Source organism: Hypomesus nipponensis, chromosome 17 (assembly GCF_054491055.1).
Source record: "Hypomesus nipponensis isolate SF chromosome 17, ASM5449105v1, whole genome shotgun sequence".
Taxonomy (NCBI): Eukaryota; Metazoa; Chordata; class Actinopteri; order Osmeriformes; family Osmeridae; genus Hypomesus; species Hypomesus nipponensis.
The window spans coordinates 10,666,172-10,683,588 of NC_140377.1; the positions used below are offsets into that span (position 1 = coordinate 10,666,172).

At 43.1% G+C, this 17,417-nt stretch overlaps 1 protein-coding gene across 1 annotated transcript in view; it reads right to left on the reverse strand.

Moving 5' to 3' along the window:
• The window catches only part of baiap2l1b (BAR/IMD domain containing adaptor protein 2 like 1b), a 28,994-nt gene extending 19,342 nt beyond the window's left edge, over positions 1 to 9,652 (reverse strand). Inside the window, exons 1-3 of the mRNA XM_084677899.1 lie at positions 9,087 to 9,652; positions 6,790 to 6,865; positions 6,483 to 6,569 (exon numbers count right to left, since the gene is read on the reverse strand). Of these exons, the coding sequence (XP_084534025.1) occupies positions 6,483 to 6,569; positions 6,790 to 6,865; positions 9,087 to 9,137 (214 nt within the window). The 5' untranslated portion in view covers positions 9,138 to 9,652. The remainder of the gene's footprint in view (positions 1 to 6,482; positions 6,570 to 6,789; positions 6,866 to 9,086) is intronic.
• Between the last annotated feature and the right edge of the window lie 7,765 nt (positions 9,653 to 17,417).

The window sequence follows — 17,417 nt, forward strand, 5'->3', positions numbered from 1 at the left end:
AAAATTTGTATTTAAGAGTTTAGGAAACTTGTTAAAGGTATTGAAAAAACTGTCATAGCGAATGTAAAATTATGTATTTATATAGGCTGTAAGGATGGCCGACTTTGCGGTGGTGACCAAAAACGTGGAGGCAGTGATTAAAAGATTTAGAGTAAATCCCAGTAACGGGCAACCGCACCGTTACATAGGCCTAGCACAATTCATACACAATGGAAATTCCGAGTGCTTTACAAATGAGCAGAAGTGTAAGTGTAGTGTATATTTATTAAAACAAACACAAACATTTGTAAAATTATGAAAATTGTTAGTTGGAAAATTATAAAGGAGAGAAATATTCAATTTTAAATTAGAACGGACGAAAAAGGTATAACTACTTATTTTGCGCAAACCTGTCAGCTCTCAATTGTGCATAAGAATGCTCTTGGGTGTGTGTAAATTATGTTCTTACCTAAGAACAAAACCCAAATAAGAAAACATCGGTGAATGCCAGAATCTTCCTGAAAACTGCGTGCGTGGGGTTTGAGAACAAATTTGTTCGTAAGAACATTTGGTGAATGAGGCCCAATCTTTGCTTCATCAGACCAGGGAATTTTGTTTATCATGGTCTGTGAGTCCTTCCGGTGCCTTTTGGCAAACTCCAACAACCCCTACAACCCTGATTGGTGGAGTGATGCAGAGATGGTTGTCCTTCAGGAAGGTTCTCGTGACTATCGGGTTCTTGGTCACCTCCTTGAATAAAGCCCTTCTCCCCCGATCGCTCAGTTTGGCTGGGTGGCCAACTCAATGAAGAGTCCTGGTGGTTCAGAACTTCTTCCATTTACGGATGATGGAGGCCACTATGCTCATAGAGGCTCCAATCAAGTTGTAGAAACATCTCAAGGAAAATCAGTGGAACAGGAAGCACCTGAGCTACATTTTTAGTGTCATGGCAAAGGGTGTGAATATTTATATACATGTGATTTTGTATTTTTTATAGATAGATTTTTTAGGAAAACAATTAATTGAATCCATTTTGGGATACGGCTGTAACATAACAACAAGTGAAAAAAGTGAAGCGCTGAGAATACTTTCCGGATGCACCGTACATTGGTTTGTGTGGAAAACTTGACTTAATTAAAATCAGCTCAAGCTATAGGGAGCTGCAAATTACATGGCTTCTCACTGTGTCACTCACCAAGACAATCAAATTGGGATTATGATATCATAGTTATAACACGTAATAATCATAATAAAAGAAACGAAAGGCAGCACTGTGCAGGATTTATACAGGACCCACCCACTTGGCGCTAGGTAAATTGTTTACGAGTATAAGAGAATGAGCTGCCAATTAAGATAGCATATCTCTTGATCGTTTTCTTTTCCTCATTCCATTGTAATAAAATGAAACAAAAGCACTTATCTCACTTGCCCTGTTCAGAATTGTCACTGAAAGCCATAATAGCATTTTATTTACAACCAGGAGGAGAGCACTACAAGAGTTGGTTAGTTAATGTGTACATAAAGTTATTTTTTTCAGATATACTGTTAATCCCTTTGTTTGGTGTAATCATCTTGAAATTATGAAATCATCATGAATTAATTTAACAGACACTTTTATCCAAAGCGACATATGGGTTTGGTTTGAACCTGCGACCTCTTAATCTCAAGTCAAACTCAGTCTTTCTATTTATTAAGTGGAGTAAATTCTTGGGACATGGCAAACAACAGATAAGTAGCAGGCGTAAAAAAGTATAGTTTGCATTAAATATATAAAATAGTCACAAATTAGGGCACAAATAGCACAAACCTGCTATAAAAACAGCTATAAAACACTAGCAGCAGTTTCAGAGCCAGGAAGATGGGGTCAAATAGCTGTACACACAGATGGACACTGGGTGAGACAAGGAGCTGAGAAAGGGTTGGCCTATTCCTGGCTTGGCTGATCCAATTGACACTCTCTTTATGTGGCCAGGTCTACACTAGTCTGCTACTTCAGATAACCGGCAGGTGTGTGTGACTGTGTCTGTGTATTGTGTCTGTTTCACACACACCCCTGCACAAAGCTCACAGATTACGAGTTGACACAGCCATACATAGCCATAGAGCCTGTCTGAGTGTGTGTGTGTCTTGTAGGTGAGCTCAGAGTGCGAATTATACAATGACAATCAGGGGGGTCAACTTCTTCTCCAGGGTGTGTATCGACCCCCCCGACCTGTTGTTTTTACCTCTTTTGGGGGGGTCCAAGTCTTAATTAGGGGGGTCAGACCCCCCCAAACCCACCCTTTCTAACCATCTGAAGAGAGAGACAGCGAGAGAGAAAGAAAGAGAGAGAGAGAGAGAGAGAGAGAGAGAAAGATAGAGGGTGAGGGAGAAATACACTGAAAAACAGAAAGAGAGAAAGAAATAGAGCAAAGGGAAATCTAGTTTTAGCCTTCGGACTGTACCATGTGTGTCTACAGTACCAACAGAATAATCCTGAGGATACATTTTTTCCACAGCAAACACACATCGTCCTGAAGTGTGTTGTTGTGTCTAATTGACTCAACATTTTTGAATGCAACCTCAGAGGAACGGATACCTCTTTAGCAGTGTGTACTGACGTTACAGAGCAGAACTGGATTGCATGACGTAAATGTGGTGTAGTGGTTCTGTGCAGGCCAGCAGCCTGTGTGTGTCTCTCTGCCCTGCTGGAAAGGGGGCTGTGTTGGAGAGCTCTTTGAGCTCATCAAACGGGCCACATGAGACCTCCAGCTCCAGAACCTTCCATCTTGAGAACAAAGGAAGGGGCGGAAGGTTATTGGTTTGATGTATCTGATACTGATGCACTGGACAGTGTGTGTGTGTGTGTATGATTTAAGGGCAGCGGGTGCATGTGTATCCGTATATGACATAATAGTGTGTGTGTGTGTGCAGCCAGCTGATGTTAGCCTGAATAAATGAACAATAGTTGTATTCATTTTTCCCTTTATGATGAGTTTGTTTGTTTCAGGTGCGACATACTGTTTCCTAATCTGGACGAAAGCCCTGGTTGAGTCCAATAGCCCAACTATCAAACAAGGAGATTAACAAACCATACAGAAAGTACAAAGTTTCTAGATCATTGCGCTCCCTAGAAAGAAACAATGCTTTGGAATTGTTTCCACTTTGACATTCTGTATTGTAGTGATACACAGCATTGAGTCACTCAGTCATAATACTTACATCTATCGTTTTTTTTCTTTTTCTGTGCTCTTTGTTATGACTTTGGGTATTGAGGCAGGGAGGCAGGGGGAAAGGAGGGGAGGGACAGAGAAGAAGGTACATACAGAGGGTGTGGTCACTCAAGTCATGTTGTATGTACAGGCTTAGAATAGCCACTTTTCACACTATAGGTTCTGAGGTAAGTACAACCAATCTCTTCAAAATGCATCCTCTACTTGTGTGGTCTGGAGTGACCATTCAACAGTAACCGCTCACCTACCTCGACACATCCTCAACCCCAGAACCCACTCAAGGATTGGACCACTGCTAGGGTGAAGTATGGCTGACACTCGTATGAGAAGATAAAAGCTGAGAGGAGATGTTCTGAATCAAGTCATGTGCCACATCACTCATCATAACCCTCATGATGCTGAACTGGAATAGTGTTTCACTAGAAATCCTCAGGTAGGATGTCATGCATAACCAAAGGACATTTTTAGTACAAACATACAGTATTTAAGGAGTACAGTCTCGCTTTCTCCCCCTCACCCCTTTCTCTTTCTCTCTCTAACCAATTTCTTTCTCCTCCTCTCACAAACTGATATACAGTCATTTGTTTATAGTTGTCATGTTCTGACCACAATGTTACCAAGCAACAAGCATGCACCACTGAGCAGCGTTCTGTGCTAGGGAAACAAAATGCATCATAACAGGGTGTGTGACAATGGAGCAACAACCCCTGTTAGCCTGCCGACCAAACTAAGACACAGTAACTCACCTTGCCGAGATAGTCCGCCCACAGGTTTAATTTGGGGGGGTTTTGCAACAGTCCAGCTTGGCAAGATACAACTATGGGTTGGAGCGGAGGTGTGCAGTATTTCTTAGAATAAAACATCCTGTATGGCTAAGACATTGAATACTACTAGAGTCTCCTTCCATGGCTCAGTCTGGCTGCTTACAGGATAGAGAACAGTGAAAACACCCAGGTTCTTCTCGCCCCAAAGATACAACATGGCCGTCGTGTTGGAGTCTATCAGCTGGACTAAACCGATTTAATCACATCCCTCTAGCTCCCAGGCAGCTCTAAATCTGCATGTGAGCAAACACTCCTGCCGTTCACTGGCTTGTGAGGTCTCGCTATCGCAGAATAGCCCTCGCTGCGTTCGCACAGGCAAATGCTGGGACCGTTTCGGAATTGTTCCCTGATTGAGATTGGGATCGGCCATGGATGCGGAAAACTTTGTTGGAGTCACCAGTTTCAGAAAATCTCTGGCGTTTGCGGTGATGGATGTTCTGCAAGACTGGTGTAGGAAAGAGCAATCACTAAGGGTTGCTGGCAGGGATAAATTGGTACCCAGGGAACACATGATGGTGAGACATTTGGACTGTGTTGGTCCCTGCTGGACCAAAGCAACTCGCTAAATGGGAAATAAGGCTTATAGTGTCCTGAGAGGCCTCACTCAAAAAGTATTTGGGTAGTGAATATGGAGGCTTTGTTTGGACAACATCATCTATATGGCCTAATCAATTCATTCTTAATAGTCTTTCGCAGAAGGAGCTTTTCAAAGGGGATATGCAAATACATTCACACTATCGTACCAATGTTTTTGACTGTGGTGCAAAATAATGCTGGTATCAGCAGGTGACACCTGACGTGCTTGCACAACATCCTGAGAATTATGTAAACAGGCCTAGAGGACATTCAAAATGGAGCCAACACAAAGCTGAGTGTGTGTGTGCGGTTGAATGCAGATGTGGTAAGCCCTTTCTGGAGAAACACTCACACGCAGAAAACCTCAGAGATGACACTGTGCTCTTTTGTTGAGGTCTCACATTTCAGCTTGCTTCAGTTACATGTGTGACCCAGTGATCAGGGGAGATAACGAGAGCTCCACGCGCCGCCATCCTGTCAGAACCTTCAGCCAGCTCTGTCTTCATTAGTCCAGGTGTGACTGCTCTCCTTGTGGGAGAGGCTTAAAGGTCATGTGCTGGCTACCTGAGAGGCCCTGGATGAAAGGACCTCCCTTCACGCTGACATTTGAACTCTGAGGGCTGGAGGGGGGTGAGGGGAGGATGGGGGGGGTTGGAGTTAGGAAGCAGCGAAGGAGGGAGGCACGGCAGCATGTCAATCCTTCAGTGACTCTCAAGGGTATCAGGTGTCTTGGCCCTTGGCGTCACCGTGTCTCGTGTTCCTAAGGCTGCTTGGGTAAGCTTGTGATGTTCCACAGGTAGAGAGAGGGAGGGGCGGATGAAGGGAATAGGTGGAGGGGAAAAAGCCGTCTTCTTCTGTGGTGTGGGAGGGTAGAGACTGCTGTTACCCCAGGCTTCTCTTTGGCTCATGGGTCGATGAGAAGGCTTGTGGTTATTGTCCTTGGAAATGCTGTTACATTTCTCTGGCAACAATGTGTGGTGGGCTTAGCTTCTGCTCAGTAGAGAAACAACCGTGTTCACGAAGCTTCACTTGCTGCAACCAAACAGTGTTGCCTCAAAGTGCATCGTCATGACTCAGGTGGGGCTTAGTCTTCACAGACTTAGAAAACTCCCAGTGCTGTCTGTGTCCCACGCGCACTGGAATACACTCACGCATACGAATGCAGGGGGGGATTAGTGCATGCTGGAGTCTGGCCAAGGTTAAGTGTGATTCATCTCTATCTGGTTCACTTTAGGCCTATCCTTTCACACACACACATTGCCTCAAAGTCACCTTGTGTGGGTGTGGTACAACCCATAAAACACTTGTTTACCGGAGCCATCCTGCTAAGGGAGGGAGGGGGAGAGAGAGAGAGTTTTTACCTGTGACCCAATTGTGTGAAACCAAATGTAATCATCACTTGCCCCAAGAGCAAGAGGAGCCCAGGTACAGCACCACACACACACACAAGCTGTCGGACACATCCTGTGCTGCAAATTAATTCGGACCCAGGGGAGCGAGGGGGGAAAAGAACCAGACATTTCTAGACTATATTGCATAGTGGAACCCTATGAGGCCTGTCCAGATAGGAAGCTTCCAACAATGGGGTGAGAATCCCAGCAGGGGGAGTTTGAACAGAGGGGTGAGAATCTATCCTCAGAGCCAGAGGTGATCTACAGCTAGACATAAAATGCACCTTGAACCTAAAGGCTGAGGGATTTTAGACAGACTGTTGAACATCCATTTGAGAATTGGAGATGTGTCGACACAGAGGCTTCCAGAAGAGTTTGAGCACCACAGAGCTGCCTTATAAACAGACAGATAGATAAGCAGAGGCATACAGATAAGCAGGCAGACAGACAGGGAGACAGACAGACCGACAGACAGACCCAAGCAGGCAGGCAGGACTTACCCAGTTCTCTGGAGACAGGAGACACTGCAGCATTCTCTCCAATCTTAGACACAGCGTCAAAGTACATTTTCCCAGCCAGGGTCATTGCTGTCAACACACAAACACACGCACACACACAAATTTTAACCTACAATACAACTAGAAGAAGTCTTCACTCTACAGTACCTCAGAATGGCATTCATGAGTAAATATGAATACAGCAACACCAGAGGTGTACATCCGTTTGGCACATGGTTTGGTTATTCTCGTAAGTATACAATATAGTATATACTGTAGATTAACAACTGTATAAAAGATGGATGCTCACCAGCCACAGATTTCTCATAGTTCTTCCCCAGGTTGACCAAGTTCCTCAGCCCAGGGTTGAACTGTTCCATCACATTCTGGAGAGGAGAGGAAGGTGAGATCAGAGTGACAGGGAGCGTGGCTGTTTGTGCTCTCTATTATGTGACTGTGTGAATGACATAAAAGGAGCTGCAGGGAGAAGATGGAGGTGAGCGAGTGAATAAGAGAATGACTGTGTCAGTGAGAATAAGTAAGTCAGTAAGCGAGAATGTGAAAGAATAATATGAATGAATAAATGAATGGATTACATGAAGGTGGCAGCTCCACACTATGTTAAAACTGCCACATCTGACCAGAGGAAAGTGCTCATTTAACACCAGGAGTGTTCTTGAGGATGAGAGTGGACCTACATCAATTCTCAATGAGTAAAATGAACACTCTTGGTGTTAACACTTAAGACATTTTCTGAACCACATGGTAAAGACTGACCATTCTTACAGATGGCCTCCAGTTGCATACCAGCACTACAGCCAGTCAAAAACATTGGCAATAACAAAGGAGAAGCAGATATCAACAAGGATTGGCCCCACAGGATCTCACAGGGATCAGTCACAAAGAGATTCCAGATTGATGGGTCCAACACCGTGTCATTGCCCCCATGTAAAAACTTCTGTCATTACCTCCATTGTCTGAGAGGCTTGCTCTCATAATATTAATTAACAATTCTGCTCATCCAATTCTACTGATTTAGAGGCGTTGAATCCAGAGTCCCCTATTTCCTGCCATCCCCGTCAAACAACTCCACCTGGCCCAGAGTTGTTCAGCCCAGCAAATACCTTACTCTAATCAGTTGAACTGTTATTTCCCTAAGTCAAGTCCTACTATGAGTTGTGATGGTTATTGCCACAGGAATTTTTACTGTTTAACAAGATAAAGGTGAGTCAGAGCTGAGACCCAAAAAAAGAATCCAGGAAATGATAGGTGAAACCCTGGCATGTGAATGAACATGAAAACACATGAAACACCAGGTAATCGCACCAGGTAAAGACCAACCATTTTCTGAGAAATGTGTGCATTTGTTAATACAGGGATTTATGATCCAGTGACAATAAAAGGCACGAAGCAGTGAGGGAGGTGTACAAGTGGTGAGTCAACCTAAGCCCACTTAACTCCTTTCAGGGTTTATGTGTGGTACAGCAGTGGAGTTATCAGTAGGGCACTGAGTTTTCCCTGCATCATGCTCTGTGCCGAGGTTACTCCGGGCCCTTTCCTACAAAAAAACACTTACTCAAAGTTGTTCAGTGTACAATTTTTATACAGCACAAACCTGCGGAGCAGTTGGCTATTACTGCAAGCCAGAGGCGCAGTGGTGGAGCAGGCTGTATAATCTTACCACACACAGCAGCCAGCTAAATAATTAAACCTGCACGGTTTGCCTTCCATTTCACCACCTCAAGGAGCCGGGCCGGGCGCACCAAAGTCTAACGGCATTCTCAGGTCTAAAATACCAACCGCCAAGGCACACTACTGTATCGCCACTTGTTCTTGCATCAGGCTGGCACCCTGTGGAGTGTGCCACACTTGGCACATGACTTGTGGAGTGTGGCATAAAGTACCCCATGGCCATGACTAATCAAAAATTGCAACGGGCATGCCTTGACACTGAAATGGAACAGTGTGATGAAGTGAACAGATCGAAGAAGTTTTTAACCAAAGCCTAGGACAGCTAGTGTTACATGAATCACTTTTCTTATGGCACTAATATAAGTAACTGGTGACCAATATGTGAAAAAATACATTACTGAAGAACACCTGTTTATGGTAAGGCGGGATCAGGATGTGGCAGACAGGGTACTATGGCTCTATTACACATAAAGGGGAATTACAGCTCATGTCTGTTCATATTGTCGAGCGCCACTCATGAGAATCTTTTTTTAAATGGAAGCAATGTAACAAGTTTCAGTCAGCTCTGTGGAGATGTATTTATTCTCCATAAATTCTGTTATCCAAATTTTGTCTTTGCCATTGGATTGGGTTTGATCCAAGGAGCAGCAACAGATGTTTCCATACTAGTGTCAACATTAAGCAACTTTGACTTTTTAGTCCTTCTAATTCTATCACTACCCAGTTATCGGGATAAATAAGAGCTATTGTTTGGTTGGGAAACCCCTAATTTACAAACAAATCTAGCGATCGTGGTGGACGCTAATTTGAACTGGACATACTCAAAAGAGTCAAGTTAAAAGACATGGACTGGGCGCACCTGTTTGAATAGGTCGCACACGGTGAACATTTATACTGTATTATTCTTTTACTTACCTTATATGTGCTTTCGGTGAGCTTGTTCACTTCCTCTGGGTCTTTCGACATGATCAAATCCCTGTTGATTCCGTTAGAAACAATATAACAATTCACCCTCACCCAAAAAAGTGACAAAACAGACCTCTACGGATTCATGAAATTCCTCATTGTCAGCGAGTCCTCCACATATTGAAAAAAAGAATGTCACCTGAAGTCGATCAACCCTTTATTAAAATAGTAAAATAATATGTCAGTCTATATCCAAAATATGTGCAACGGTTTGCTGTGGACGTTATCTTTGGACTGTATAGAGGTTAAAGCTGAGCTGTCAAACTTTGCGTCGTCAACGGGAAGGAGGTAGGTGTAGGGTGTTGGACGTCACACACTGCCCCCTCCGATATTATACGCAAGGTTGACGCGGGCTATCCCTGACGGTTGCGGGCGCTCCCTAGAGGCACTGACAGTCCACTGCCATGTAAAAACCGTACAATAGTTCAACAACAAATTATATTTTATATATTTTCCGGTCCAGTAATAAAGGACAAAAATAAAAAAGGAAGAAATACCCGTTGCAATACACAACCTAACTCCAACATACAAAAAAGGTATGCACAGATCACGACAATATTCAGCAAAAGAAAACAATAGCACAAGATACAATTTATTATTTCCTATAGGCTTATTATTTGTATTGGTTAATTTACACTAGGTTCATCTAAGACCTACTCAGGTCCATTACAGTTCCTAAGTAGATTACAGTAAGTAGGCCTATTCTATGAGGGGCCGTCTAGGACATAACTATTGAGGCACTCTCACACTCAGTACTGAAACACTCACACATACATACATACTCTGTAAACCTATGCACGCTCATATATAAAACATAATACATACTTGTCTGAAACACTTACACATACATATGAGAAACACACACGCATACATAGATATCTCTGTGTCATATAAACATACATGAAATGCTTACATGCATACAAGTGAAACATTTATACGTATCTATCTGAAACACTCATGCATGCACATATGAAAATATACATATTGCTGAACACTTATACATTCATAACTGAATCTCTTGCATATGATTACAAAGATTAGATACATGTGCAGGTGTTTCACAATGGGTGATTTCAGGTAATGTAGGACACTTTTTGGTAAAGGCTCCAGTAGATTTACAAAATAACTGTTAACTCGCCCAGGTGGTGTTTCTGTAAATCGTTTTAAGGCTTAGGAACGTTTTCATGTTGGAATGGAATGGGAATGCACAGTATTTTAAGAGCTACACACTTTCAAACATAACATGACCCTCTCTCTCATTTTCAGCATTTTTCAGGTAATGTGGGACAGCTTGTGTGGTAAAGTGGGACAGTCATCGTCTGTCAGCCTAGTCTGCTAATATAATCATAATTAGTTTATGTACAACAATGCTAGGTGCAAGGGTGTGGCAAGATTCATTTAGTTGTGGGGTTTGACTTATACAATAGGCATAAAGTGTAACTGATTTAAACCTTAATGATCTGCAGTCTATGTGCTAGCTAGCTAGTCACAATGCATTAGCATTTCATTGGACTAGCGTTAGTGGTCACGCTTACAAGTCTGAAAGCGCTGGTTCGATGACAGTGAAAGTTGTTATTTAGTTAAGTGCAGTGTGATGCATTGGTATTTAAAATGTGGGAACTGTCTAATTAAATTACTTTTATAGCATAAACAATGCGTTACTATTGAGCGCCTGGTGTTGGCACACCTTAAATCCATGCCTTCAGAGCCCACAGGTCTGTGGACGATGCAGTTAATATGACCCTCCACTTCACCCTACAGCACCTGGACTCCCCAGCATCCTACGCCAGGATCCTGTTTGTGGACTTCAGCTCTGCCTTTAATACCATCATCCCGCCCTGCTTCAGGACAAGCTTTCCAAGCTGAACGTGCCTGATTCCACCTGCAGATGGATCACAGACTTCCTGTCTGACAGGAAGCAGTGCATTAAGCTGGGAACACAAGTCTCTGATTCCTGGTCCATCAGCACCGGATCTCCCCAGGGCTGCGTCTTTTCTCCTCTGCTCTTCTCCCTGTACACCAACAGCTGCACCTCCAGCCATCCGTCCGTCAAACTTTTGAAGTTTGCTGACGACACCACCCTCATTGGGCTCATCTCTGGTCCAATTATAGGTGGGAAGTGGAGATGGTTGTGGACTTCAGGAAGAACACAGCCCCACTCACCCCCATCACCCTGTGTGACTCCCCAGTCAACACTGTGGAGTCCTTCCGCTTCCTGGGAACTATCCTCTACCAGGACCTCAAGTGGGAACTGAACTGACAATTACAAATAAGGCCTGCAGACTGATCAAAAGATTTAGAAGTAGCACCTTCATATTCAATCACAAAAATGTAAATGTCACGCTCTTACTCACTGCCACACCAGTGACCGTTGCCTCAGATTGTCGCTTTGCCATTGTTCAAAGCCTGCACTCTTCGCTTCCGCCTTCTGGTGTAACTGACAACCTTGACCTTGAAATTTCAGTCATACATACCACTGAAACGCTCTTACATTCACTATTGAAACACTCTCACGGTCACTACTGAAATTACTTGTATGAATACATGTGAAACGCTTGCACATCCTCATGTAAGAGCATACATACTGAAAAACATATACATACACATTTGAAACATTTATACAAATATATGTGAAACACTTGCACATGTATCTACACCTTTTATATATTTGTAATCATATGCAAGAGATTCAGTCATGAATGTATAAGTGTTCAACAATATATATGTATATATGCATTTTCATATGTGCATGCATGAGTGTTTCAGATAGATACGTATAAATGTTTCACTTTTATGCATTTCATATGTATATGACACAGAGGTATATATCTATGTCTATGCGTGTGTGTTTCTCATATGTATGTGTAAGTGTTTCAGACAAGTATGTATAATGTTTTATATATGAGTGTGCATAGGTTTACAGAGTATGTATGTATGTGAAAGTGTTTCAGTAGTGAGTGTGAGAGCGTCTCAATAGTTATGTCCTAGACGGCCCCTCATACTATTCTATTATTGTGCACCAGGTGTCACTCTCTATCAACATGTCACTGCAGAGCTCATAGACTCTACATTTAGGTCTCCAATGCCATTGCATGATAGATGATTATTGAGGACTCATATTTTAACATATCTCAAAATAGTGCCGCTTAAACACAACAGTGACACTGACAGATCGAAAGCTAATTTATGACAATATACAGATGGAAAACCAGGCTAAGAAACGTAAACATAATTACCTTCACTAAACAAAGTTTTACCAATTGGACAAACGGCTATGTTTGTTTGTTTCAAGCGCCCAAAACATTTTTTCGCTTAAATCAGCCCAGGAGACACAGGGCACGTGGCTCCTTCCACTCTGCAGGGGGCTAGGACAGCAACTCGCAGATTTAACATGAAATGACATTTTCAAGGTTCGGTCCATTATTTGCTTTAAAAATGACTAACCACAATCTAAGATCTAACGTCTTCACTTCTTTCATCTTGAATATTTTTAGTCATATTATGACTGTACATGCCCGTACATACTTGTCCAGTACATACAATATTCAGTAGACATTTCGTATTATTTTTGCAAGAATTGTGGTTAGTCATTTTTAAAGCAAATAATGGACCGAACCTTGAAAATGTCATTTCATGTTAAATCTGCGAGTTGCTGTCCTAGCCCCCTGCAGAGTGGAAGGAGCCACGTGCCCTGTGTCTCCTGGGCTGATTTAAGCGAAAAAATGTTTTGGGCGCTTGAAACAAACAAACATAGCCGTTTGTCCAATTGGTAAAACTTTGTTTAGTGAAGGTAATTATGTTTACGTTTCTTAGCCTGGTTTTCCATCTGTATATTGTCATAAATTAGCTTTCGATCTGTCAGTGTCACTGTTGTGTTTAAGCGGCACTAAGGGCTGCATACGTTCATTTGGAATTTTCCACCGGAGCTTTAGCTGGCTGGCTAACGTTGCGTTCTCTCCTCCTGTGTTCAATGACTCAATTCATCAAGCTGTAGCTAACGTTAGCTAAGTCTGTCAACAGAGCTCATGGGTAACTTAACTTACATATACCAGATAATATAAAAATGATTGAAACCATCATTCACCAAATTCAGTCAGGTAAATCACCGAGGCCAGGAGTGCTTTCAGCTTCTGGTGGTCGTCTGCGCTGGTGATGCAAGGCCCTTTGCGTTAATATTTCCATGCACTCGCGCTCCCTTCTGACACGCGCACCTGTTCGCAGTTCTCAATATGAATACCGGTCGTCGAGGCTGTGATTGGAAAACGGGACTGGAGCTGTCCCGGACGGGACAAATCAAAATCACCCATAAATCGGGATGTCCCGGACAAATCGGGACGGGTGGCAACCCTACTACTGGGGCCTCATTTATCAACCGTTCGTATGAACTAAGATGTGTGTAAACCGTGCGTACGAATGAATCCACGCAAAAGTTGCGATTTATCATGTCAAGAGATTTCTCGGAAGTGTGCGTAAATCTAAGAATGGTTAATACTATGCGTAGCTGAGTACGAACAATTGCAAGTGGTGAAACAAGGCAATTGCATCGTGAACTGTAGCAGCCCAGGGGACTTGAAGGCCCGATATACCAAAAATAGGACTCAGACACGGGGGTTAACTTACATGGGGTTTTACTAAGGGTTTCAGGGTAAGGGTAGTGGGACAAACTTCAAATTAGGGGTCTTCCCGTCCAGGGTCTGGGGTCCTTTACGGAGTGCAGTTCTGGGGGCAAAGCAGAGGGAAAGGTTACTGTCAATCCTCATCCAGGGTGGTCTCTCTCGTTCTATCCCCCCCCCTGGCCTTGGGCTGGCTCTCCTTTAAGCCCTCGCCTGATTGCCTGATGGGCTCCAGGTGTGTCCAGTGCCAGGTGCCCAGTGGCTGCGGCACCTCGACCGGCAGGTAGACGCCCTCTATCACGTCCCCCAATCGCAGTCGAGGGACCCGCCCACGGGGCCGGATTGGCCGGCCTGACTCCCCTGGTTTGCTACAGAACACGGGAACTCTATAGCCTAATTTATACTTATGTCGCCGACACTTTTGAAATGGTCGCCGACGGAAAAAAGTGTCGCTGCAGGCTGCTGGATTTATACTTCGGCAAACACATACATGGTTTACGCTTTGTAGCCTCGGTGATCGATCGGAGAAAATGGCTATATAAGATGTAAGATTGAAATCTTATGGTATGTCTTATGGCTTAAATCTTATGGCTTATGGTATTTTTAAATCTAACTATTTGTATAATGTGTGTGGTCCTTTTGCCATTTAAAATGCTAGCCTTTCCCGGTTTTCTGCAACCACATTGCGCGCGCATCCCGAATGTTTACAAACAAATAATTGGTCTATAATGAAAGTATTTTGCAAGGATTTCCATGAAATAAAATTTAAAAATCATGAAATATTGTAATGATATAGCCTAATTGAACACCAAGGGGAGTTGTTAATATTGGGGAATTGATGTAATGTAGTGTAACTTTACAATATGCTTGTGGACCACTATAAAAGACAGTCAATTAACGCGGAATATCTAAGAGAATATGGCAGATCTAGCTGTGTTAGTAATGAGTGGCTCATTAGTAGATATTGGTAGATTTCCCTAAAAACATTTTAGTAGAATTATGTGAGGATCTTTTTGCTATTGGTACAATACTGTTGGTCACAGATACATTATGGATCTTCACATTATTGGTCCCTTGTCCTGGGGTTTCAGATTACAGGTGTTTTCCTAATACAACCCAATTTACGTCTAGTGGCACTGGCCCAATGACAATTCTCCCAATTTACGGCTAATGGTACTGTCCCTGAACTCTGCAGTTACAGACGTGTGTGTGGGCGCAGGGTCTCAAACGTGCCACTTGATTTATAGTTGGGGGCCTTGTGCCTGTGAAAGCAGATGCATATCTTCAAGTGTTTTTCTTTCCCGCATTCCTCAGCCCCTAATATCCAGATCTTTACACTTTGGGCTTAATATTTTCTGCCGGTTTGTAGTATTAATAATAATCAGTCAACAGCTTAACATATGGTTTCCAGTAATATAGAATATACACAAAATATGGATCAAGTTTCATTTAAAATCAGATAAACCATTAATCATAGCCTATCTTCATCATTACAACAATGTGATATCAAATTCTACGTCAATTCCCTCCTGTGGGACTTGCAAAGTCCCATCTTAACCCATGATGAAGATACGACTATAACTACCAAACAGGAACAATACTGGAGTAACATAAGTGCTGTTGGTACCAAAGTTTTCAAAAACACATTCTGCAACAAAATTATACACTTCCCAAGTATGCATAAACCATCAGAAATACAGTACAGAGTGTTATTAATTTCAATCTTTCACATAAATGTCATCATGTGCGGAGCTCAACCGTGATGGCCTGGTGGATTTTCCTACCTTCCAATACTCGTTTAAGCCATCAGTTTATTGTAACACATAACTGGGTAGTCAAGTAAAAAGGTATGGGGTAAAGAAGAACTCCCTGTAGCCCCAGTGACACATAGCGGGTCATCAGGGTAAACAATGCTCATAATGCTGCATGAGTACCTGTTCCAGCCTGTACATAAGACAAACTGAGTCATCGATAGTTGTCCTACTGCTGTTTTCTGCTCATCCACCATCCACACTGAGAAGCTTAGCACTGAGGTCTTAATACTTAAAATGTGTCTGTTTCATTAGCATAAGTGTTTGTTACCTTTCATTATGACTGCAAATATCTCTCACACAAGGACTGTTGGTCATATGATGGGGTAGTGGGCAACGGGATCTTGCATCCCTAGTACACTTACTACAGCAGGCGTAAGTTAACAATAACCCCTCTACCCATCCCACATAACCCTGCATCCTTTGAGGGCCTAAACTTTAAGGGCATCGCTGAACAAGACAAACAAACCGAACAATTACATCAATACAAAAGGCTGCAGTGACAGCAAAACAACATAACATGTTGACAACAAAACAAAAAGGGGAACAGGAACATGGAAATTACATATATTTGAATTTGAATGAATTGAGACAGTGAGGTAGCGCTCCATGCAATACATAATACTGGTGTGTTACTTTGATACTTTGTGACTTATATTAAATGGTGATGGAGAACAAGTACAACTACTTTTAAGTGTAATAATCTTGTAATGGCGGGCCAGGTGGGTACATGTGTTGATAGTTTCCCCAACGTCGCTGCAAGCCACCCATCGTCATCTTCAGTCCCTTATTCTCGCGAGTCAGCACCCGGTTCTGGTGCTGAAGTGCCATCACCTCATCCTTCTGATGCTCTTTTTCCTTGTAGTGACACCTCCGCCGTAGTAGTGCTCGTCCTCTCGTTTCTTGCAATATCTTGACGTTTTGATGTCTTCTTGGACGCTCTTTTCTGGAAGCTCTTAAACTTAGCAAGTGACGTGTCTCCAATTCACTGTGTGGTCTCAACGGTCCAGGGTCTGGTGAGCAGCGTGTTGTTATCCGCGTCATCATCCGTGTCTCCACCCGGGATTCTCCTCCCGATTCTCCTCCTCCGACCCTCTGCTACATTGCCACGGTCTGGACTCCTGGAGGTGGTGGTTGGTCATTGGATAGTAGCCTGGTACGTCCTGGGTCATCGAGCTGCTGGTTCCGGTGTGATGGTCCTGGTGAACTGAAAGGTAGTGGCCGCACCGGGCTTGGACCAGTAGGGCTGGCGGAGATGGGTCTCTGCCGGCGGTCTGGGTTGTTGGTCATTCAGCCGGTTGGGATCGTCACCTTTACGTAGACCCAGTCTCCAGGTTTTCTGGAACCTCTGCTGGTTTTCTGGAACCTCTGCTTCCATTTCCTTGGTGGCACCTTTTGCCTGTTGAAACACTACCTCCCTTTCCAATTCCTTTGCATGCAGTGTTATAAATGTTAAGTGGTTAGTGCTCAGGTGGTTAGTACTTAGGAGGTTAGCACTCGGGCGCATTACCATTAGTTTCGGTGGTAAGGTCTGTACCCAGTTTAACTTAACATAACTTATCATGTTCTTTGCTACTTTGGTTTTCAAAATACTGTTGGCTCTCTCGACTGTCCTTAGTGACACAGCCAGACCTTTGTCTGATTCTTAACTATTTTAATGCCAATTTTAATGTTTCGGCTACACCTGTAGGTTCGCTATTTGGGATCCTAAATCTTGGAAAGACCTCTTCTACACAGATATTTTGCTACCTGTAGTTGGCATTGCTTCTACACATCTACTGAACCAACCAAGATGTATCTCAGTCTTCCTATATGTGGCATCTTGTCTACATATTCTTTTATCAGATGCCTAAAGG